Source organism: Manis javanica, chromosome 2, assembly GCF_040802235.1.
Source record: "Manis javanica isolate MJ-LG chromosome 2, MJ_LKY, whole genome shotgun sequence".
NCBI lineage: Eukaryota > Metazoa > Chordata > Mammalia > Pholidota > Manidae > Manis > Manis javanica.
The window spans coordinates 217478459-217504668 of NC_133157.1; the positions used below are offsets into that span (position 1 = coordinate 217478459).

At 40.1% G+C, this 26210-nt stretch overlaps 1 protein-coding gene across 1 annotated transcript in view; it reads right to left on the minus strand.

The window, feature by feature from the left end:
• DNAAF11 (dynein axonemal assembly factor 11) overlaps positions 1 to 26210 on the minus strand; it is a 95562-nt gene that overhangs the window by 35977 nt on the left and 33375 nt on the right. The window contains exons 4-10 of the mRNA XM_037020793.2: positions 20630 to 20802; positions 18622 to 18851; positions 13208 to 13396; positions 10650 to 10727; positions 5940 to 6005; positions 1643 to 1712; positions 907 to 1002 (exon numbers count right to left, since the gene is read on the minus strand). Of these exons, the coding sequence (XP_036876688.2) occupies positions 907 to 1002; positions 1643 to 1712; positions 5940 to 6005; positions 10650 to 10727; positions 13208 to 13396; positions 18622 to 18851; positions 20630 to 20802 (902 nt within the window). The remainder of the gene's footprint in view (positions 1 to 906; positions 1003 to 1642; positions 1713 to 5939; positions 6006 to 10649; positions 10728 to 13207; positions 13397 to 18621; positions 18852 to 20629; positions 20803 to 26210) is intronic.

Sequence of the window (26210 nt, forward strand, 5' to 3'; positions counted from 1 at the left end):
GAGATGAAACATTTCTTCACGGTTAAAGCCAGTTCTTTTTGGGTTTCAGCAGCTTGCAGCTGGAAACCTCCAAACTCATTCATATATCCTCTAATGAGGAATTCAGATACTTCATTAGACAAACTAATTTTTTTTAAGTTTGATTTCCTTAAGTTCTTTAAGGTTGTCATCTATTTATGTCAAGCCTGTTCAGGCTTCTAAACAATTTCTATTTCAGAGGCCCAACTCTGATCAAAGTTAAGGGGTCTGAAAGTCCACAGAGGCAGTTTCACCAGGCTTTAGAAGTTAGCTGTTATCAAAAGGTCATGTACACCAACACTGCCCCCAAAAGACAATAGTTTTAGTTAAAATAATATTTAGTCTGTATGAAAAGTGGTACTAGTAATACTCATTAAGTGCTCACGCTGCTATGAATTTTATGTATATCATTTCTCTTAAGAACGACAGTAGACAAAGTCACAAAGCTGGTAAGCTCAAGATTTAGAATTCAAACACAATTTTTTAGAGATCTAAGGCCTACTACCACGTCTCGTCTCAAAGTTATTTGTAAGGAAAGTACCAGTCACCATGTAATAGACATACTCAGTGGTACCTCCCCACGTAGGAGAGCCAGGAAACTGACACACCCCAGCTCCCACCCCAACTCTGCTGCAGAGATGGGAAAGGTGGTAGAGGCAAGAACCAGTAGGCAAGTGATGGCGGGATGAGTGTCTACAGGCCCCGAAGACATCCTCTGCTCAGCTCTGTTCTCCCAGGTCTTTGTTCTCCTGAGTTGGGGTAAGTAGATTTTCTGGTTCTCTTAAACCAAAGAACATTGATCAGAAGTCATTGTTAGCCCTGATCGGTCAAATTCATTCAGGAACCAACATATCCAGACATGAAATCGACCCAAATGGCATCGCCTACCTTGGGCATGTGGATCACCAAATGCCCTGTTGTCTGAGATCTTTTAGCAGAGCTGCTGCCAGGCTTGACTTCTGCAGGAAGAACCAGCTGAAATGGCTGAACATGAGCAGGAAGGGTCATGGAGAATGAGCGCATATTACAGGAGAGGGTTACTTCAAGAGGTATTTTCATTACAAATTTAAGATTCACTGCTCTGTTTTAAAAATGTGCTTAGACTTATTAGGAACAAAATAATATATGGGCTATGCTTGATATGCATGCACTGCTTTACCTATTTTAATGAATAGTCTAAATAGTCATGGATCACAAACTGAAATGCTTGGTCCATTTACATTAAATAGGCTGATTACACATAAAACTTCTCATAAAACAACATATTTCTACTTTAATGTCTTTGAGCTAACTCATATTAATGCTCAGAATCAGCAAAAAAATACTATTTAAAAAATGATAACATTAAAGTTGCTATGAGTGAAATCACTGATGATTTACATATATTATTTAAATATAATGTCAAACATAAGCTACCACATGTGTGTCCATCTGACCAGCTGTGAAAGGAGTACTAATGCAATGGACACAGGTTAAAAATGCTAATTATATCAAGATACCCAATGGTCAGCAATCATTTCTGCTGTATAAAATCACGTGCCTAAAAAGTAGTTCTTTGACTGGGTTTCTCTTTTTCTATTTTAATATTACTTTAAAAACTTGAAATTACAGCAGCTCTACTCACCTTTCCTTTGACCATTACTCTCACGTAAGTCGGCTGCACATCTACATCAATTAAAGATGTATCCATATACCTTCAAAATTAAACACACGAAAATCTTACCATTTTCAAAAACATTAAGTTTAAAGAAGTGCAAATACAAATTCACACTTGCAGGACCATTTTAAATGACAGGAGTTTACAATCTCCGTGCTAAACAGGTCTTAAAAAATTAGCGTTCAATTAATCCCCAGACCAAAGGAAATTCAATATATCAGCAATTTCATTTTTAGACCCACAAGTACACTTGGCACTGACTGCCCCTAACCTAAAAATATCTGCAGCCTGGAACACCAGAGGTTTGCAAAAATCAGCCTGCCATGTCCTTTTGTGAGTATTCTATTTTAAGCCCTTAAAACTGACTTGAATAGCCAGGAATGCTGAGTCCATGATGCTTTGGGCCTGCCACCAGCTCCAGCTTCCTTAGCTGCTCTGCAGCAGCCCTGACATTACCTCTCCTGCAAGACTGGCGCTGCTTCTCCCTTTCAAGGCACATCCTGCCCAAGCGGCAAAGCCTTCCATCCATGGCAGTGACCCCAGGATCACTGGTTCACATTTATTTGCCTTGAGCTTATGAACAAATGAAAGATTTCTATTTTTACCTCACTCATTTAGCCATAATAATAAGTAAATTATTTTTTACATACTTATAAAAATTATTATTTTTATACATTTTAAAATATTGATTCTGAACCTTTCGAAATGCAGCAATGATTCAAAAACCACAAACACTGAGGCAGGTAGCACAATACCAGGACTGCCAGCAAGGGCTTCAGCCACACTGACTCGTGAGGCATTGACTCCACCCTTCCTGTTTTATCACCTCTCTGAGCCTCAGTTTTTGTTTTTTTATCTGTAAAATGAGGATATGCAGAGTGCCTATCCCCTAAGATAGCTATGCAGACACATGCATAGTGTCCAGTACATAGTGTTAACAAAACATCATTATATTTTATTTAATAAAAATTATTATAATAAAAAGTAGAGTTAATGTTTCCTAAAACGTCACATTTGATGTCTACCACTTTGATGGATGACATATTTTTGTTCATGTTTAGGGCCTCCTAAAGCGTTCATCTGCCCCAACCTACCAGGTCTTTGCAGGTGCTGGTTTTCTCCGCTTAAAACGATCTTCTGTCAGTTCTTTGCAAAGCTTGCTGCTTCTCATCCTTCAGTTTTCTATGCTCATGTCACCAACTTTCCCTGACCAATTCCTCTACCACCACCCACCAGATTACACACACCGTTGCCCTTGACCCCTGAACTCTGGCCCTTTCCTGAACAGCACTCCTTTCCCTTTGTGATTACTTATCCCCTGCCTGCATACTTATTGTCTTCCTCCTCCACTGGCCCATAAGCTACAGGAGAGCAATGACTGTATTTAGGACATGCTAGTTACAGTCTCCCAGTGTCTGGCACATAGCAGATATTCTATAAATGTTTGTTGAATAAAAGCAGGAAGCATACATGAATGAACAAATGAACTTAACTTTCACATATACATCCATATATACAGGCACTGGGAGACTGTAACTAGCATGTTCTAAATACAGTCACTGCTCTCCTATAGTTAATGGCCCAGTGGAGGAGGCAGACAATAAGTATCCATATATATACATGCCAATGTAGATAACAAGGGATTTTAGTGTAATTAGTTAAGACAGAATCATGGTAATGGAAAGATTTTATTACTTATACAAGAGAAATATCATCACACCCTGAAAATGTACATACACAGTTGGATGAGAAAAGTTTTCATTTGAGGACTGAAGGTGAAACTACCAACAGAGCTAAAATGAGAGAGTGTTATGCCATTCACTGAACTCCAGGAATATGGCCTAAAAATGGAAAGGGCTTAAAAGGATGAAACAGAGAATGGTTAGCTGAAAAACAAGAGAAAGGGCAGCTTGGATTGCTGGAGGAACAGAGGCATGAAAGCAGCTGGAGAAGAGCTAGAGGCTCTTTAAGGGCAGGTGACTGGCAGCACGTAGCCAAAAGAATGGATAGGAGGGGTGAGAGAGGCAGCTCAGTGCAAAGACAGGGCCACAAAGAGCCCCCACTCACGACAGTCACAGGTGGAACAATGCCAACATCCATCAACTGCTGACTGGATGAGCAAAAATGTGGTCTGTCCAAATGATGGAATATTATTCAGCCATGAAAAGGAAGGGGCCTGTGACACATGCTACAACATAAATGAACTTTGGAGATATTATACTATGTGAAAGAAGCCAGACACAAAGGTCACATATGACATTTATATGAAATATCTGGAATGGCCAAGTCTCTAGTGAGAGAAAGCAAGTTAGTGGTAGTCAAGGGAACAGGGAAATGAGGAGTGACTGGTTACTTGGCACAGTGTTTCCTTTTGGAGTGATGAAACTTTACTGGAACTAGCTAGTAGTGATGGCTGCACAACACTGTGAATTTACTAAATGCCACTGGATTATACACTTGGAATAACTGAAATGGTGAGGTTTAAGTTATGTGTATTTTACCACAATTATAAAAACAAAGTTGGACCCAGGCCTGAGAGTACAGATTCTGGCTCCTCCAGTTACTATCTCTACTTTGACAAGACTCACCCTCTGAAAATTTATGCCCTTTTGGGTAATGCTAGGATAACAATCCCTCCTACTTCACTGGGTTACTAAGAGATTAAATAAGACAGAGCATGTAAAAAAGCTTGTAAAAAGAGAAAGGCCTTTATTATAATGCATGCATATAAATGTTCATTGACTCCCATCATTAGCATTCATTCATTCATTCCTGGAATTACTGAACTCCTACCAGGTGTCAGGCTCTGTTTTAGGTGCTGGTGACATAAGTGTTAGGCTGGAGGAAGGAAAAACAAGGACATGCAAACAGAACAGAGAGATACCATAAAAGGAGAACAGACCAGACCCCAAGGTCCGTGCCTTTTATGGAAAGGGGACAGCTCTTCCTGAATTCCATCCTTCTGATGTGCCAACTAAGACCCGGATGTCAGCCTCCTCCCTCTTGGAAGGAACAAAGTTTCTAGTTGTCTATTATATCACAATTAGCCAATCATACCTCTCCACGCCCCCTAGGATAACTTGCCCACTCCTCCCCCTCCTAATCCCTTATAAGCCCCCACCTCCCTGACCGGGTGTGACTTCCCCGGCCTGTGGTACCCAGACTGCGGAACATCACCCAGGAGTTGCACTCAAATAAACTACCTGGCCCTTTGTTGCCTCTCTTCGCCTGCTTATTTCAGCTAAAATTTATCTTACAATAAGGAGGGAGAAACAAACAAAACAAAGTCCTGCCTTGACCACACATTTTTAAAGACAAAAGTGTAGTTTGTCAGGCAGACATCAAAAGGCAGGGAGAGGTGGAAAGAAGTGCTGGGGCAGGGTAGGTACTGTTTCCTATCAGATGCTGGGGCAGAGATGCCTCTCTAAGGAAGTGACAGCTGAGCAGAAGCCGAAGGAAATGAGCACCAAGCCACACAGCCACCCAGGGTGAGAGTGGTGTGGGCAGAGGGACGCATGCATGCAAAGCCCTGAGGCCCTGGGGAAAGAGCCTGCAAGTGGGTGGGTGCTGACATCAGGGGTGTGAAAGGCAGCAAGCTGGTGCCTACGGTCCTCAAGGAAGGAGGCACAGTGACCTGGATGACTTTACACGACATCAACAAGGAAGAGTGGAAGGCGACATAGACTGATGGTGTGACAGAGATCGAAGGAGAGAGCAACGGCCAGTCACGATGTGGCGACGAGGGCAAGCAAGCTGCCTGTGCCATTCCTGCCCACTGGCACAGGGTGCGGGGGACAAGCCAGTCATGATGTAGGACACCACCTGGGAAGAAGTGTCTGCCTGCAGGGGGGTAAAGAGGCTGCTGGGTATATGCTCAGGCCTCCGAGATGGGGGCCCCACCTGCTGTTTATTATTACGTCAAAGTGTTGGAAAAAACACAGAGGAATATAAAAGTGAGTGGCACTACAGAGAGGTCCTTGTGGGGTCAGCATAAGGAAACAGCAAAGCTCTGAGAATTATGTTAACTTTGCCTTAGAGAGAGATATGCCGGAGTCACAGCCATGAGACTGTGCATTTACTTTGCCTTTTATTTTAATTTTCATACTTTTAACATTACAGTAAATTTTCATCTTAAAAAAAACTTCATTTGGTCACATGGAAAAGAAAATTTCATTTCAAAATGTTGCAGAACTCAAGAGATTACAGCTGAGAATGAAAACAGACAGAAATGCCATTAAATAAATACATAACAAAACATCTTTACCTGTAGACAGCAAGGTCCAGGATAATCTGGTTATGTTTTTCATCATCTTTCAAAGAGAAGTCAAGTCTAAGGAATAATCCATTTGGGGGAAAATAGGTTACATCTTCAGCAATATTGTATAGATAACCCATTCCAGTATCAAAGTGAATTTGATAATTATATAATGATCTCTAATGGCAAACTTATTTTGGAAGCTGGATAACAAAATGTGTACATCAACTTAAAAATTTCAGCAGAAACCTACAACATATTCATGTTATTTGTTTACATTGTTTAAACATGAGAGTCTTAAGGTAAATTACATACAAAAAATTAGCATTGCTGCAGAGATAGAGACATCTGGTGGTTAAAGGTTTTTTTTTTCCATTTCATTTGATTTTGCTAGAGGCAAACAGAAACACCAGAATCACTTCTGGAGAACCAAATGTCACATCTGCCACTCCCTTCCCAGCTTTCCAATCCTTACGTTTGAAACAGTCCCTTTTAATTTTCTTGCCATTGTTTTTCTTCCCTTCATTGCTGACCTTTCCGCGGCCCTGGAATATGCTGAAGCACTATGCATCTTTCAGATTTTACAGATGAAGAAACAGAAGCTCAGAGAGGTTGACATGAGCCTGGAGAGGCTGAATTTCAGCCCCTATGTCTTTTAACTAACTACCTAAGGCTGAGGCCTAGGTTTAAGGCCTCAACATATTATTCAGAATTATTTGATTGATTTATTCTGAACATTTCATTAATCCTTTTATTCTGTAAAATATGTAACCCAACAATATTAAAGAATATAGGCCCAATTGCTTGGGAAATGTAAAGTTAGCTATAGGTCTGGCTGCCAGCAGCGTGCCTGCTTGTGGCCGTCACTCACACTACTTCAAACCATCCAGCCATTCAGGACCCTTCGGCTGCTCAAGCGACCCATGCATTCTTGATCTCATCTCAGCTTTTCTGTGTGCTGTCTCCTCTGCCTTTATAGCTTATTCCCCAATTTTCCAGCCAGGCAACTTAAATTCTCCCTTCATATTTTACTTGAAAGGTAGTTTTGGAGAGCTTTTCTATGGCAGAGATCACTATTCATTTCCCATGATCCACTCCCCATTTATCCACAGGGACTCCTGAGTTGAACTAGGAACATGCTTATGCAGAATAAAAGGTACATTTTCCAGCCTCCCTTGTAGCTAGATGAGGTCAGGTGATTTTGATCTGTGAAGGAAAGTGTTGTATGGTGCTTTCCAGGAATTTTCTTAAAGAGATGGAGTGTGTGTCCTTTCCTCCCTTGTTTTATACTCAGCTGAGCAGAAGAGATTATAGGAAGCCAAGAGATGGACCATAGGGACTGTTTAACAAGCTACTGCAGTTGTCCAGCAAGTAGTTCACTTGCTCTAAGGTGGTGGTGATGGCGTCAGTGAGAAGTAGTTGGAGTCTGGATATACGAAGGAAGAGCCCATAGGGCTTATTGGTAAAGTGAGAGAATAATCAAGGGTGAGCCCAAGGTTTTTGGTCTTACCAAATGGGTACAGGCTCACTACTGGGATGTAGAACACTGGGGGACAAGCATGTTATGGGGGAAGGTGGTAGTGGGGATGGGAATGGAAATTAGGACTTCTGTTTTTATTGTGATTAAATTTATGAAACCTATCTTATATCTACAGAGTGATGTCAGTAGCTGAGTATATAAGTCTCGCGCTCAGGGAAGATGTTGGGTCTGGCTGTGGGTAATGTAAAGATGGTGCTTAAAGCCATGAAATTTGATAGAGATCCTCAAAGAATGAATGTAAAAAGAGAAGGCAGCTGAGGACTTTGCCCCAGAGGACTTGGGATCCAAGACCAAGAGGATCCAGCAAAATACAGAAAGATGAGAAGGTAGTGAGTTCAAAGAATCAGAAGCAAAGGGCCTGCTTCAAGAAGGAAGGTAATGATCGTTTGGCCTAATTTTCTAGGTCAAGTAGATGGGATCTGACTCTGAAATGAACAGAGAAGATAAAAATGATGTGACTAAAGAAGGTTTAGGGTGCCGGAATATGCAGAAGAGGTTTCAAGAAGAAACGTGAAGTGAGGAATTGGTAAAGACATCTCCACGGAGAACTCTGGCTATTAAGTGGGGCAGAAAAAGTGGGCTGTAGCTGCAAGGGTCACTGGGGAAGGGAAGCTTCTTGTTTGTTTGATTTTGTTTAAGACAGAAGATATTACATTTGTATAGTGATGAGATCCAGTAGAGCAGAGAGAACTAATACAGGAGAGAAGGGATGATTACATAAGTGGTGTCCTTGATCAGAGAGTGGGTTGGATTTGCACAGCAGTGAGTGACTCAGAAAGGAAGTTCATCTGTCATAGCAAGAGAGACAAGTATATGGCACAGGTCTAGGTACACTGGTAACCTGGATGAGAACACTAATTGATTCTGTTTTTTCAATGAAATAGAAACAAAAGTGTTGGAGGTAAGAGAGGAGGTGGTGTGAAATGGGAGAATGAATTGGCCAAGAAAACAGTGAGATTGCCAGAAGTCCACTGAAATCTGGTTGCAAATTTACAGTAAGACGAACAAGTGGAGTTGAGTGTTTTCTTCCAGCCATGTGTGAGGGCAAGTCAGGAGCAGATGGCATATTAAATGTAAAGGTTGGGAGGGAGGGTGGCTGTGAGGTGAGGATGATGGAAGACCAGAACGACAAGTGAGTTAAAGATGTACATCAAGGACAGATTTCTGTGAATCATAAGCCAAAGCAGGTGACAGAAAGTGGGAACATGAGGGGTGGGTGCAACAGTGGAAGAACAACAGTAGATGGAACGGATTCAGGTCTTAGCAGGACATGTGATCATTGGACTGGAGGGGGTTCCCCAGAGACACAGAAGGTGGTGCTCAGGGAGACACTCCAAGGGAACCTTCTGGAGGTGGAAGACATACTGATGATAGCAAATCTGAGAATGAAAGTAGATAGTGTGGTCAGGCTGAGGTGGAGAGAAAGATGGCTGGGAGTGAGGTGGGTGAGGGATGGGAAGGCCAAGGCTTTGGACAATCATCCACATCTATGATGAGGCCACAAGCTTGATGACAGGGGAGAGGAGAGAGAAAGACACTGGTCTGGTGCCAACTAAGATCTTTAATGCATTGAGTGGGGCAGGGCTGAGTGTTCATCAGGAGGTAAGTAGATAGATGATGGTAATAAGGAGGAAAAGGGGAGGCATATCTAGAGGAAATGTTTAGGGAAGAAAAATGGTCTGAAAGTAGCGATGAGGTCTGCCTTTCCTTGCAGTATATGTGGTGAGGAAGAACAAACAGGGCAGCCATGGAAGCAGAATGCTTGGTTTCCATCAGTGAAAGAAGATAAACGGGACACTGACAGAAAAGGCTGAGGATACAGGTATTGTGGACAAGGCCTAAGCTCCGGAGGGTACAGTGGAAGGGCTGAGGTGGGGGTGGCCAGGGAATGGGAGGAGAATGAGTTGGATTAGGAGGTGTACGGTGCCACAGGACGTAGATTCTGGATGATGACAGATGACCCAGCAGGGCACGGAAGGGCGACCACAGCACGACAGTAGGTGGTGTTAGGGGGTGGCAGAGGTGGTAGGGAGACGCCCCCTAAAAAATTAGTTTAGGGGCAGGTGAGGTGGTCAATGGGATGGGAAGCATGGTGGTTTTACTAGGAGCAGAGAGCTCTGAGGGTCTCCCTAAACTCTGTTGTAGACTGAAAGGAGACATCTTCCCCTTAGATTTTTAAGCTCTGTGAAGGCAGACACGTGTCACATTCACTGCTGTATCCCCAGTGCCTACCATCGTGTTAGCACTGCATTCATGCCTGCTGGTGTGTGTGGGGATAGGAGGTAAAATCATAAACTTGATCATGGAAATCACTAGAACTGAGTTTGCATGGGCAAGTCAGACACACCACCTATTAGCTATGTGACCTTGGGCAAGTCATTTCACCTCTCTCAGGCTCAATGTTTGGACCTGTGAAAAAGAAATACTGCCTAACACATGAGACTGCCATGCAGATTAAATGAATGATGCCTGGGAATGACTGACGACAGGGTCTTTACCATGGTAATGGTGTAGCCAATGAAATGATGAAGCACACAGGGTTTGAGTAATGAAATGCAGCAAACAAGATTTAGTCCATAGGTTCTTTGGTCTGTCTGTTGGCTCCAAAAGGCCTTTTTTCCTACTTTCTAGTTTTGAAATCTAAGACAGCCAGATAGGGTGCATCAATTATTATTATACTTGAGAATTTCCAGTTTGAATATTTTACCTCTCTTATTAACTGTAGAGGTATTTATATCAATTTCTTTTCTTAGCTCTCAAATGCTTTGTAGACATATTCCAGAGTATAAAGTAGATGTAGAGGAGATATATCATATTCTCAGCCAGGTTGTACATGGCAGAATTTTAAAAATGAATAATCACAACAATAATGCACTTGGAATTTTTAGGCATAAAATTGTAGATGGTCCAATGTTTCAAGAAATACATAAATACCTATGATTTCCCTATGTCAAGATCACTTTTTTGCATGCCAAGAAAATGAAATATAACACTATGCATTTGAGAACATAATAGATGTTTTGCTTTCAAATATGCACAAAATCACATTCTTTTTAGGCTCATCAAGGGTGTTAAGAGCAGTCAGATATATTCCCCGCAAAGCAAACTGTAATTGAAACCATTGTAATGATCAGCCCCACAAATTTTGTTTTTTCAAGTCTCTGTTTAGTCTTACGTACTTGGGCACATTTACATTCAGAGCTTTCCCATCTTTGGTGACCAAAATCCTGGGTGGTTTCACTTTCTTCTTTTTTTCACTTAAGATTGGAGGTGGGTAGGAACAAAGGGCAGTGGGGAGAGGGAAAAATAAACAAAGAAAATATAAAAGTAATTAATATTTTTGTGAAACAGTTTAAGAAAAATAAATTAGATATTTGTGAATACATCAACAATTCACTGTAATAAGCTCCATTCTTTTAATTCTATGAGAATTGACAATCAAACCAGATTTCTGTATGATTGTATCTATATCTGTAAAACAAAAATGTGACCAAGACAATTTGCCAGATAATTCAAATGAGGGAAAAAAAACCCTCCTTTTTATAAAATATCCATGAATATTTAAATGAGTCGATTTTATGCATGATTTACCCAGATAACTGTCAATTCTCTATTTGTGTATACAGCTTCTGCTTGAGTTAAAATTATAATTTTTAAGATGCTAAATAGAATCTATTCTGTAGAAATAAAAATACCACTACATAAGGACCTATCACACCATATCTGTAGTGGTGAAGCCCTGGAACCACTGTGAGTGGCCATCAGTGGAGGAATGATTGAATATTCATGCTGTGAAATATTTTGCAGTTACTAAAAAGTGTTTGCTCTTTACCTACTGGTTCAAAAAGTGATAGAAGAGTGTCCATGATGTATATAATGAGAACAAATCTGTAATATATGTTTATTTTTGTTTTTTAAAAAGACCCCAAATCCTGTATTTGAGGAAATGATTTATATGATTGTAGAGAGTAAAGAAAGTTCTGACAGGATCAACCCAAGACTGTTAACATGCACTACACTGAAGAGGTAGCTATAGGAAGAAAAGAAATGGAATGAGAGGAAAGATTTATGGAATAACATGAAAGAGAAACGTAGGCCGTAAGTTTTATTTAAAATGTTACTGAAAATATATTTAAACTTAAAAACGCATTTATGAACAAGCTCTAGAAGATCAGATGGGCAAATCTATTTAGATAACAGAACTGTAGCAATTCTTTGCCTTGGGTTTCTATTGTTCTTCTAATAGAGATTTTGTATCAGTCAGCTTTATTATAAAATATAAATTTATTCACATTTTCCTGCATCTCAAACTGGGTCCTCCGGTCCAGTCAAGTTCATGCTTCCATGAACTACATTATTCTCTATGACCCAGGGTGGTCAGGGGCATCCAGAAGAGGCGAACAGCTCGGGAACCCACTGCGCGGGGCAGACCTCGGACACCAGACAGTGCGGCTCAGGCTTTCATCCTACGCGGCTGCCCTCGTTTCAGGTCGTTGGGGACAGAGGGATGTTCTCCAGATTTCAGGCTCAATACAAATGGATATTTTATGTGTGTATATAAATGTATTTATATATGTGTGTACATATTTATATATGTATATAAATATATTTTATATATGTATATATATACACACATATAAATATAATGTGTGTATACATGTGTATGTATATACACCAGAAATATACTACATATTATATAAACACATAGAATTTCCATTTCAAAAGGTTCTTGAATCTGTAAGGTACCTCCACAGTTATTGGCCCACCTGATTCTCCTAAAGCCTGTTTAACAGATGAGGACACAGATGAGAAGTTAGGTACTTGCTGATATCACACAAAGATTAAGCAGCCAAGTGGCAACATGAACCCACATGTTCTGATGTTATTCCAATGCGCTTTCTGGAGCACTGGGCAGCTTGTTTGAGTACAAAGCATTGAATTTCACAAACAGGTATTTTTGATAAAATTTGATTCTAATTTTTGTACCTCCCTATCTAACTAATAAAGAAAATTTTATGAAAACAGAGATGTCCAATAGATTTTCACTCTTTTAGTTTCTTGCTTGTTGTTTGTAACCATCGGGAGAGAGCATGTGTTTTGCTGGTGTCATTGCCATCCGCTTTTCAGAGCGAAGAGATCACATCCCCAAGTTCATGACTATTCTCCTAAGTGATTCTAAGCAATGACACGAAATGCAATGACACAGAGCCTATCTTTTAAAAAGCTACTCTGAAAATAATATCTTAAGCATTCTGGCTTCTAATAAATCATCAAACTATATCTAAACAATTCAAAGGGAAAATATGCTGCTGAACATCCAAGAAGAGCTGTTAAGAAACTATAATGCCTGATGAAACAAATTTCTGATTGTTAATTTTGCAGATTAATATACAAAGAACTCCTTAATCCCACCTTTTTCTTGGTACCATGATACAGTATCTCTAACCCACACCATACTATGGCTTGATACATTTAAAGTTGTTAAAAAGCTAAAGACATACAAATAAACCCCTACCTAAAGTGCCATAATTCATAACATTCTAAAAAAGGTAGCTTGATATTGATAAATGTTGGCAGAAACATTTCAACAAAAAGCTGAGCTTACAAAAAGCAAAATCTACATGTGATGGCTAACAAAGATTTACCACAGATAAAGGGTAAAAAAATGTGCAATCAGGAAAACACATTCTGAAAGAGAGTGTCACCTTATTCTCAATGATGGGAAAAAATAGAATACCTGGATTTTTCTTGGGCTTTCCGTTGTTTTTCCATATGTCTGAGAGTTTCCAATCTAGATTCAGGAGTAAACAGAGAGGGCTTATTCCAGAATTCCAGGTCATCTTTGCTGACCTCTAATTCCATTTTCCTGCATTCCTCTTCTTGCATTTCTGGTGCCTGAAGGTCTTTACTCTCTACAGACAGTGGGCTAGGAAAGAACGAATAGAGAGACCCATAAATGATGTCTAAGTCTCGTTCTCAGTGCTACCCCTTAAATATCACATACATTTTTCTTATGTTATCTTCTTACCTTTGAATGACAAAACTGTGCCTGAAGAGAGCCTATCTGAGCAGAGCTGGAGGAAATTACTGTCCCACATTGGGGCAGGCCCTCATCATTTATCGCCAGGAGCATTGCAGTAATCTGATTCTAGGGTGCACAGACTGGGTTAATGTGAGTCACGTGGGGAGCTTTATAAAAAGCATTTTTCTGGACTCCCACCAGAAAGTCTAGCCTTGGGGTGGGCCCCAGGAATCTGTGTTGTAAAATATCCTGCAGGAGCAGGAATTTTGTCTAACAAGGAGACAAACTCAGGGACCACTGGGCTTTAGCAATCACCCACTACCAGTCCTGCACTCCTCAGTCCCACCCTTCATAAGCGCCCAGTGGGATCTTTCGAACAGGCAAACCGGATCATATTATTGCCGGGTTCTTCAATGGTTCTTCATCCCCAATATTTTCTAGTGGGACATATGAGATCTCCCATGATATGGCCTCTGCCTACCCTACTTTTTACGGATAACTTCTGAATTTATAGTTTTATATGATAACAGTGTTGTGTTCTCCTTTTGATTCATGTTTTCTGGGTTATCAGAGAATTAAAATGATGTCTCTATATGATATCAAATAGATATTATATGAGATACTCAAAACTAGTTCAACAAAGATTCAAGAAATATTTACCAAGCATCTTGCGCATGCCAGCACAAAAGATGTGACCCTGGTCAGGACAGACACTGACTCTACTTTCAAGAGATTCTATTCTAGCAAAGAGAAAAATGCCATCATTCAAATAGTAAACCTTTCTCCCCTCCCCTCTCCCTAGAATATATACTCTATTATGAGTATATATTTCATGACATTAATGAGAAAACCCACACAAAGCCTTTAGCACCAAGTACGGCAAATAGTAAGTACTTATTAAATGTTAGATTTTGTTCTTGTTCTTACCAAAATGAAATGAGACAAAAGGCTCACTTAGTTGGCCCTTGAATAAGATGCTTTTTGAAGAGAAGAACCAAAAATACTCCATCATGAAATGAAATTTAAATAATGTAAACAGAACACAGAGTAAGATTCTGCTTAGAGTTTTTATATACTATGAAATGCAAATAGATGGTTAATGAGCATAATAACACAAGTGACTGAAAACCAGCGCTTTGCCACATAGCTGTAGTACTTCATGGTGTTGAAAAAGGAATTTATTAAGGGGATCTGTGATATTCTACAATCTTCTAGCTAATAATTACTGAAATAATTGGTTATATTCTCATTTAAAAGAAGTCTTTTATTGCTGTGAAGTGACTAATTGGTTCACTTTTACCTTCTGCAATCTAAAAAAAATAATTATACTTAAGAAAACTATAGACATACCAGCTAAATAACATAAGTCTTCTATGTAAAATGCATAAATGTACAGAGCTGGTTAATGAATTGATGAGCTCATTAGGAACAAACAACAACAAAAAATTTCTCACCAACCCTTCTTTCAAATCTGCCCTCTCACAACTCTCCTCCCGCTCAAGAGCAGATCCCATGGCCCTGTGGTCACTTCCAAGAACAGTCTCATCTCCGCAAACATTGACTTTCAAGTATAAAAAGGCCTGCAGTTCAAATAAACTTCAGACTTACATCCAGATCAAAGCCTTTCACATCCCTCTCCAAACCCTTCTCCCCTCAAACAACTAAGACTGGGTTGTGCATGGGGAAAGGGACATGGACTTCATTGCTCATTTCCTCCATCCCCACTAGTTGAGGGACCAACTAGTCCTGTGGGGTAAGCAAGTTGGTACCTGCAAGAAGCCCAGCTGTGTGCTTCCACTAGAATGCAAGGAGCAAATCATTTTAAACCCTTGTAAACTTTCATAAACCAAAACTAGGAAATGATTCCAAATCCATTTTATGTACCTATTAGAAATCTGATGTAAAACAATAGGAAAAATAGAATGAAAGTGGTTATTGCAGCATAAATTCATTTATGAACATAGGTATAAGCATTATAAATAAAATATTAACAAAATGAATGCAGCAATGCATTAAAATGTATCATGAACAAAGTGAGTTTATTCTCAAAATCAAGAAGGGTTTAACATTGGAAAATCTATTAATGTGATTCAACACAAGAACAGAAAAATGTAATTGTCTCAATAGATGCAAAGGAAGCATATAATAAAACCCAGTATCTGTGGTAATAAAAGCTCTTTATCGACTTGGAAAAAAGGGAAACTTACTTAACTCTACCGAAACCTCACAGCAAACACTATGTACTCAGTGATGAGAAATTGGAAGCATTTCTTTTGAAGTTAGAATACAGAAACCTGTTCTCACTGCTGCTAGTCCAACCCATCCTGGAGGTCTTAGCAAGCACCATAAAGAAAACACAAAACACAGCAGAAGGATTGGAAATTTTTTTAAAGTTGCTGTTTATTAAAAAAAAGTGTGTTTTTTCTACATAGAAAACATAGGCTAATCTACAGACTAATGCATCTTTTTAAAAAGGTCAGCAAGATTGCTTATACGATATCAGTATACAGCAGAAGAACTAATTACAAGGCTATTTTTTAAATCCTGTTCTACAAGATACTTAGAAATAAGTCTAATAAAAGATGGTATAAGACCTTTATAGAGAAAATTATAAAACCTTATTGAAGGACTCTGACGAAGGTCTAAATAAACAGACATATTCCAAAGTTCAACAAGGAAAGAATCAATGTCATGAAGATATCAGCTTTCCCTTAATTAACATATAAATTAAATTAAATTCCAATCAAAATTACAGGAGGGATGTTTGAGGAATTTGAATAGTAGATTTGAAAATTCTTGCAGAAAAGTAAAGAACTAAGAATAGTCAAGATAATTTTGAAAAATAAGAATATCTCCTACACAATACCAAAAGCTATCATAAGTCCATGGAAGTTCAAACCACGTGGAGGTGCTCCCGTGGAGCAGTCTTAGTATGTGTGTAGAGACAAGGATGGGGTTACCAATCAGTGGGAGAAGAGCGCCATGAGGAATGGGGCTGAGACAATCAGCTGATCTTATGGGCCACGATCAGTACTCTGCCCACACCGTGGCCAAAGGTTAATTCCAGATAAATAGATACAATGCTGGGTAATGAAAAATGTCCTAAACAAGACCTAAAAGTACAAAAATAACTTTAACTGCAACACTGTTTTTGAATTCTATAAACAGATGGATTTATTAAAATTAATGACATATCAAAAGTTGGGAGAAGATATTTGTAAAGCATATAACCAAAGAATTTGCATCTAGAATATAAAAGAACTAAAAATCAATTTAAAAAACCCTTACAACTTATTTAAAATAAGGAGAGGATCTGAACAGAAGAAATCTAAATAGCCCAATACATATAGAACACACTTAAGATACTAAAACTCACTAGTACTTCTAGAAATGCAAATTATGCAAAATATTAGGTGCTATTTAACAACCAACTTGACTGACCAATGTTTTAAAATATCTTATTTTCTAGCATTAGCAAAGATTAGGAACTCTCCTCTACTATTGATATATGAGTGTGAATTACAGTTGACCCTTAAACAACACAGCTTTGAACAGCACAAACACTTATATGTAGATTTTTTCAAATTTTTCAAATTAAAATTTTTTAGTTTTCAAATATTGGAAGATTTGGGGGAGATTTGCAACCACTTGAAAAAAAATTTTTCTTCTCTAGCTTGCTTTATTATAATACAGTGTATAATACATATATAAAATATGTGTTATTGATTGTGTTATGGAAAGGTTTCTGGTCAACAGTAAGCTGATAGTAGTTACACTTTGGGGCAGTCAAAAGTTATACATGGATTTCGACTGCACAGGGGGTCAGCACTCCAACCCCTGTGTTGTTCAAGTGTCAAATGTACTGAACTTTAGAAGACAAATGGGCAATGCATATGAAGTTAAAAAGATGTTCACAATTGATGATGCATCAATGTCACTGCTTAATTTCACACCTGCACAAAAACATGTGAGCACCATTGTCTGAGAAAATGAAAGAAGGAAAACAACCTAAATGGCCACAGAAAGAGGGATGGCTGTACCATGACACCCCTAGGAGGGCCATGTGAGTTTTTAGAGCTGCTGCGTATTCTGATTGGTCAGGGCCAATGAATGACTAGCTGTTACATATTCTGAATTATCACCTCTGGGTTAAACTGTAACTTATTCACCCAATGGAATGTTATTATATACTTTGAATGAATGAACTAATTCTACATGCCTTCATATGCATAAGTCTCAAAAAACAGAATGTTAAATGAAAAGCCAAGTTGTAGAAAGATATCATTCATGCTAATGCACACAACTACTCTTGTTTGAGGAGGCATAATTACATAGTAAATATATAAAAAATGTGGATGCCATCAACATATATTAAATACAGACTAACTTTAGATGGTGGATATCCCTGGGGATGAAACCAGGAATGGAATGGGGGAGAAATTCTTAGAGGGCTTCTACTCTATCAGTGATATTTTGTTATTTTACAAAAGGCTCAAAGCAAACATGTGTGGTGGAACTATAGCTGTCTATTTACTTTTTTAACATGTATGTATATCTGTAATATTTTATAATAATTATTTTAAGAGGTTCAAGTAGTTTAAGAGAGTGTATTACCAAAATATTTAAAGCTTTCACTATATGGAATCAAATCAATGAACTTCAGTTACAGTTCCCTTAAATAATTAAATATGAAAAATTCATGTTTGTAAAAAAGACCAATTTAGGGATTTACTAATCACATTAAAAATGTATTCAGTATGTAATTCACAAAACAGAACATTTTATGATGCGATGAAAATTATTCAATTTATAATAATGTGATTTGCATTTTATTTTTCTAAAATATCCCTATTTTATAAATCAAAGCATACCCGTTAATTCACCTTTCCTGTGCATCTTAGAGAGAGATTTGTCTGAAGATAATTTTAGATACAAATTAAAGTTGCTAGTTTGGAAAGGCACTTTTTTCCTAAGAGAGAAAACCTCATAAAATTGTCATAAACAATGGGATATTCATACTCTTCTCCCAAATTCACATCCTAGTTTATTCTTCAGTCATCTTGGAACAACAACATAGTTTGCTGCTTTTCACAGAGGTTAACTAGAAAGTAAACTCATAATTTACATACCGAGGAGCATTCATGTCTGGGTGCCAGTGTCCCTCCAAGTCTGGATGACTTCTTTCCTCCTTGTCTTCATTTTTACCCTCGTCTTGCAGTTTCCTCTGAGCCTCTTCCTTGTCTCTGGTGCGTCTGAGGCAGTAGGCTTTCTCCTGCTCTTTGATTTGTTGTTCAATTACTCGAAAATTCTGCAATGCCTGAATCCTTTCTGAACGCTCTATTTCTTTACCATCCAACCACTTGGATAAAAAAAAAAAACCAACCAACATGACGCAATTATTCAAAAGTCACAATTTGAATCAGCCCCAACTTGAGTTTGATTGGAACATTGCAAACTTAGATATAATAAAAATGCCACTCAGTGATACAGAATTAAAAGCAAAGTTATTAATGGGAAATATCAGAAACTTTGATCTAAATAATTATTTATTTCATATAATTAACACATTTTATAAGGTATCTTTACTGGTAATATAATAAGTAGGTCTTCCATTGAACCCAATTATTAATGACAAACTCTCAAAATATATTAATTTTATAACTGCTCACTATATAAAGAATTTCAATGCCTCAAATCAAATCATAGCTCCAAACTGTAACAATGACACTTCCCAAATGCTCTCCACAAAAATGGGCCTTATATATTACTCAAAATTGAGCTCTACTACCAACCAACCCATGTTCTACCCTTGACAACAAGATGCCCAGAGTATACTATTAATTGTTATGGTCACTGTTTACATTTGGTATTTTTATAGTGATTTTCCAAATTGAAATATTAAAAAGCACAAATTAAAATGTGAGGTTCAAAGCTACTAGTTTAAAGACACCTATCTATTTACCCAGCCTCTTTCCACAAAAAGACGTTAAGGTTGTTTAGAAAGATGCAGTCAGCAGAATAATGGCCCCCCAAGAACGTCCCCATTCTAATCTGCTCAGAATGTCACCTTCCACAGCAAAAGAGATTCTGCAGATGTGATTAAGGATTTTACCATAAAAAGATTATCCTGGATTATCTGGGTGGGCTCAGTGTTATCACAAGGGTCCTTATAGGGGAAAGAAGGCAGCATAAGTGTCAGGGTCAAAGCTAGGGAAATTTGAAGACACTTCATTGCTGCCTCTGAAGATGGAGGGAGAGGCTATGAACTAAAAAATGCAGGCACCCCCTAGAAGCTAAAAAATGCAGAGAAACAAATTTTCCCCTGAAGCAGCGGGAGGAACACAGCCCTGCCAATCCCTTAGTTTTGATTTTAGACTTGTGACATCCAGAATTAGAATTCTCTTTGCAGAAGCAAGGGTCCACGGGCTGGTCAGGAACTCGTGAAATTGCATGAAAATTAACATTACTACTTTAATATGCTCAGGTGTGATTTCTCTAGAAACCATGTTTTTTCCTTGGCTCTAAAAATACTAGATTAGGGGAGAGAGAGCATAAGAGATTAACAGAGAGAGTGGAGGTTCTCAAAGGAGATCCCTGGACCAGCAGCATCAGTGTCACCGGGGAGCTTGTTAGAAATGCTAAATCGCGTGTATCAGACCTACTGAATCAGAAACTCTGGGGTGGGTCACAGCAGATATCATCCACATATTCCAATGCATACCAAAGTTTGAGAACCACTAACACAGAGAAAACAATGATAAAAAAAAACAATAATTTTAGTAGCACAGTAGTTTAAGACCATATAATACAAAAAGTAGCCACTTCCAAAACTCAAAGCTTCTGGTTTGCTATTAGTAATAATGAACGCTCTTCATGATTATTTGAATTCATCAAGAAATAGTTCAATTAAGCTCTGTGTGTTCTGAATGAGAAAGGAGAAGAGTATGTAATTGATTTTTCAAAGGTTTATTAAAGCCATTAAAACAATTTTACAGGTTCAGAAAGACAAATAATTTTCTGGAATATTTCATTTTATAACACAACACATTCCCTGGCAATGCTGTGAATAAACCAGGAATTACTGAAGTTGTTCATGTTCATTTTTCTGAGATTTTTGCACTATTAAAATGAGCATACCTTTAACTGCTGCAGGGTGGCCACCACGAACTGCCGGTAGCCATCAAAGTCAGCACACGGGTTGCCCATGAGGAACAGCTCCTTTAGGTGGATGTTGTGCTGGAGGGTTTCAATGCTGCTCAGCTCACCAATGAAATTGACGGTCAAGTCAAGTTTTGTCAGCTCTTCACATCCTTTTGAGGGAAACGAAAAGAGAAATAGAAAACAGAGCAAAAGAAAGTCACGCTGGTAAGAAAATGTGTGTACTGGCACCTAATAGAAGCAGCAGCTGCAATATTTTACCTCTGCTGATTAATTGCATTGCTTACCACTCCATCAGTGGTTACATATCCCAGATTTCCATCCTTGACCTGATATTCCCTCTCCTCTTAGTCGTCTTTATGACAACAGTCATGATCACTGGTTTAACCAACTCCAGATTCTGATGATTCCCAAACAATAACCCCAGATCTGATCATCTAGCTGAATATCATACTTCTACTTTCAAATGCCTACAAGACATATCACCTTCAACATGTCCAAAACTGAATTCTTCATATCTTCTCTCACTCTCCACTCCTCCAGATAGCTTTTCTGCCTTCCGTATGTCTAGCCTTGGTTAATGTAATCACTATTTTTGGTATCAGATATGAGTTTGACACCAAGTTAAGCCAAGGTCAACTTGAAAGTTCACTTCAGTTATTCTCTTTGCCCCTTCATGTCATTACCGTAAAGCCTTGCAAATCTTAACTCCTAAATTCTTCTCACACACTTCTTATCCACTATTACCCTATTACCAGCATTCCAGTTCAGGTTCTTATCACCTTTGTGTACAACATGGCATATCTTCTAAATCATCTCCCTATTTTGAGAACATAGGAAGAAAGGAAGGAAAGAAGGGAGGGAGGAAAAGAGAAAGGGAAGGGAACTACAGAAGGAAGGGAAGTCGGCTCTTCTCTTCTTCTTACTGCCCTGTCCTTCCCTTCCCTTCAACTCCTTGTCCTTCCCTTCCCTTCTTTCTCTTCCTTTCAGAACAATTATATTTAATTCCTAAATATGTTAAACATATATAATAAACTATATACATATATACATACATATATGTATATACACATACATACATACAATAATTATTTAATTCCTAAATGCACTGGGAAGGGCAGAGCTCAGAAGAGCTAGGGGTAGCTATGTTGGCCCAGAGCAAAAGCTCAAAGAGGATGAGAAAAGCATGCAGAAAACTGCCCAGCGCTGGCAGTCAGAGCCCAAGCAGACAGGGCGCATCCCTGGGTGAGGGTGACCTCAGTGAGGGGGTGGGAGCGAGGTAGGGCAGGGACATGGGACAAGCACCATGATTAACTTTCCCTGCCTATGATGAAAAATGCTGAGGTATAAACGGTATAGTAAGAACAGAAGGGACCCCATCTTAAGGCTAAGATTCCATTTTAAAAAGCAGAGAGTTAAGAAGTAAGATTCCTAACATATTCTCTGGTAATCAGACAATAACCCAACAGCCTATCTTAAGGCAGGGCAGGCAGTCATAACTGATATGTCCCCACTGCTTGAGGGTAACCACTATCTTGGAGAAGAACAGGATAAATAAATTCCTCGTGTTGGGTTTATTGGGCAAAATTAGCTGGAGGACTGATAATAAAGGAAAGGGGACATGGTGTCTCTCACCAGAGATAAGCACCTGGAGACCATGAGTCAAATCTACACCCAACAACCCTCCTCCGCCCTTTGTCCCATTCTTGAAAGCCTTAAAAGACAAAATCACCAAACTTTCAGTGTGCCTCCTCTCTCAAAATACCTGCACTTTCCTTTCTTTAAGTGCGTACTTTCAAATAAAGCTTTCTCATTGTTCAGATAATTGCGGTTTGTCTCTTTGCTACTTCGCTTTATTTCCAAGTATTCACTCTGTTTCCACTTTACTCCTGGTAAGTAGGAAGGGGCTGCTAAGGGCTCAGATTTGGACCTGCATGTTTCTGTCACCTGGGTGACCTGGATGGAACTGCAGCTGTGCCATCTGCTCTTAGCAGCCTGCCTGAAAATCTCCTTTCTTTGGGAAGGTCTCAGAACATAATCTTACTCCATGCTGTGCTCTGTGGCTCCCCCAAATCCTGGAGTGGTAGGGGCTAGTCCCCATGCTCCCCATGCCGTGCAGATCCAAGCGGACACAGGATGCCAGGTGACCCTGGCTTCAGGAGTTGGCAAGGGAATCTGCTCTAAGCTGAGAACTTTCCCTCTTTTCCTCTGCACTTTCCTGTTCTCTGCTGCCTGCAAGGCAGCTGCCATTCCCTGCCACTCTTGCTTTAATGAATTCCTTCCTCACCTACATTCGTCTGACCTGTTCCAGAATTCTTTCTCCCCCAGTCAAGAACCCTCCCCCGTCCAGGCTGTTTCTCTAGTGCTTCACCTAGTGAGCAGGGAGAGACCCCCGAGACGCAGCTGCCCAGCAACAGGAGGCCAAGCCCAGGGAGGAAGGCATCTCTGCAGAGAGGGAAAGGTTTGCAGGAACCTGAGCAGCGTCTGAAAACATCCACACCAGAGACAACCAGCCACGGGGTGTCAGAATCTGAGTGCAGCCAAGGATGGTGTCCCTATGGAAAGACGGGCCCGGCTTTGGAGTCAGAACCCAAGGAGAGTAGGAAGGTACAATATAATGAGTTATAAGAAATACATACTTGGTCATTCACATGATTTCCCAGATATATTTCTCCTCATCCACATTTCCTGCAGAGCTTTAAAAATGAAATGGGTGTCTTGTCATGTTAATGAGAGACTTTTGGATCCCCACCCAGGGCAGGGCCTGGAGGTCAAATCAGACAATGGTCAATGATTTAATGAATTATGATTATGCAATGAAGCCCTCACAAAAGAGCTTATCACTCTCTTAAGTCCTGTTTTGCAGTCAGAGAAGAGCCTCTAAGCTCGGGGAACCAGAACACCTCCATGTTCGGCAAGCCGGACACCAAGATCCCCGAGGATATAAAAGTTCCTTTATTCGGGACCTTTCCCTATGTATCTCTTCATCTGGCTGTTAAGTTGTATCCTTTACGGTATATCCTTTATTAAACTGGTAAACTGTTAAGTGTTTTCCTGAGTTCTATGAGCTGCTCTTGCAAATTAATCGAACCTAGGGGGAGGTCACAGGAACCTCCAATCTGTAGGCGGTAGGTCAGAAGCACAGGGAACTGCCCGCGGCTTGCGACCCCGCATCTGGAGTTGGGGGTGGAGGGTAGGACAGAGCCCTTAACCTGGGGAATCTGGTGCTGTCTCTGGGCAGACCGCGTCAGAACTGAGTTGGGCTCTCAGACAGTGTGCTGGTGTTTGAGAATTGCTTGGTGTCCTGTGTGGGAAGGCCATCCCCCCGCTTTTCCCCTCCACGTGGGCATTAGAATCGGATCCGGGAACCTGAAAGGAGCTGTAATACTGTTATGCAGCCGCATACTATTACTGCAGTGTATAACACTATCATTGCTATTGTTGTACATGAACAAAGACACCGGCGGAAGGGCACTTTCACTTGACGCTCACAGAGGAATCAGAGAGCAGCCAGCCTGAGGCGGAATCCACCCTGGAGGCGAACCAAAAGCCAGGCGTCCGAGTCTGAGCAGGGTGAGCAGGAATCCACAGAGGAGGCTGCCCAGCATGGGGAGCAGGGCAGTGACAAGTGAAGAGGACATCGTGTTGGGGGGCAGTCTAGTTAGGGTATCAGAGATTGAAGAGGGGAAGGAGTTCATGCTGATGCCGGGGTTCTTGTTTGCGGAGTCGAAGAATGAATTTCGCAAACACCCAAGGTAGGAGAGCAGGTCGGAGGCTTTTACTGAGAGATACAGTGAGAGAGTAGAGCTCCCGGCTCACGCCAGGAGGGGACAAGAGAGTCCGTAGTGCGTTGTCTAGGGGATTTATAGGCGGTTGACAGACAAAGGGCTAGGGATGCAGACCCACTAAACAGCCTCTAAATGTTTATCTTTGAAGAGACACTAAGTTTCTTATCAGTTTTCCGGACTATTTTGCAGAGTTAACATAAGAAATTTACTGTTTTGATTCTTTCTCAGAATAGCAGTTTCTTGGTTTGGGAGCATATTAATCAAGGCTGCCTGTCCTGCTCTCAAGGTGGCTGAGTTATTGTGTTTGCTAAATAGTACGTTAAGAATCTTACTTCTTAACTTCTTGGGTGTTAAAATGCAATCTTATCTTGCCTTTTGCTATGTTGTTTATGGCTGGGCCTGCCTGCTATATTAATTGCCCAGGTTGTATATTCCTTGATTAGGGGCTGGAGGAGGAAAAGCAGCATCTGGGTGAAGTTAAAGATAACCTGGGCTCTTTAGCGGCTAAAGTAAATTTTACAATAGCCTCATTTAATTGACACAAACAAGACGGGCTATGCTGAGGTATTTTCTTTTCTGGGGGATGTTCAAACATTGCAGGCTAAGTTACTCCTGGCTTTTTAGTTCTAACTAATCTTCACTGAAGAATGCTTATATTCTTAGTTTGATATTTTACTTTAGAGAATTAGTGTGACTCTGACTTTGCTTAATTGTTAAATACGGAGTTTTGGTAGGGGTCTTTTTCCAGGGTCCCTCATCCTACCCTGACTACACCCACAGTCCCTGTCTCAATGCCAGCCATGGACGGGTCACTAAGATGGGGTGTCAGCCATCTCAGAAGTGGATCCTCTAACAGCTGCCCAGCTGATGCCATGGATCAGAGAGGAACCTCCCAGCCACGTCTTTCTGAATTCCTGAACCACAATACTGTATGGGGGGAGAAAGAGTTGTTTCAAGGCTTGGGGTAGTTTTCTCGCTGCAACAGGTATTTGAAACTGTCAGGCAAATGAGCTAAAATATAACAAATATAAAATATATAAAATACAATAAAATATAACAGTTCACACAGCTACTAAATGGAGAAATGGGAAATGAATCCAGGTCTGCCCAGCTGAAAAGTCCCTCTGAACTAGATGGTCTCTTTGCCAGTGTTGGCTATTTATTACTAACAGCAGCAGCCACACTGTTGCCAACACCATCATCATCACCTTAAAACTCCTGAGCTATTGTAGAATACACTCGGGGTCTATAAGCACAAGCAGTTGTAGTTACACCCGTTGATGACGGACCCAGGGCAGGATGTGCCTGTGATTCCTAGCATGGCTGGGAAGAGCCAGACCAGCGTGGAGGAAGGTGGGAGGAAGAAGGGGAGTTAGAAAGGCCAGAGACAAGATGTGGGTCAGCAGGGGAGTAAGTGTCATTCAGTTCACATCAGTCACCATAAATGGGTCCCTATCCTTCATCTCATTGTGACATCCCATTATGTGATATAAAAATATAAGCAAGATGAGTAGGAAGGAATAGAGAACCTTGGGGTTAGTGTGAGAGAACAAAATCTACATCTTCCACAGAGGAAGTCAGTAGATGCCTAAAATGAGACTCTCTGAAAGAGCAGATAAAGCACAATATGAGCATATTATTCAGAAACTCGCAGAAGAAAGAAGGGGAGTGAAGAGCAGTCATCTCTAGGGAGCAGGACTGCAGAGTCTGAGGGTGTTGACAAGAGACTGCTATTTCTCAACATAAAGCTAGGTAATAGTTTGACTTCTTAA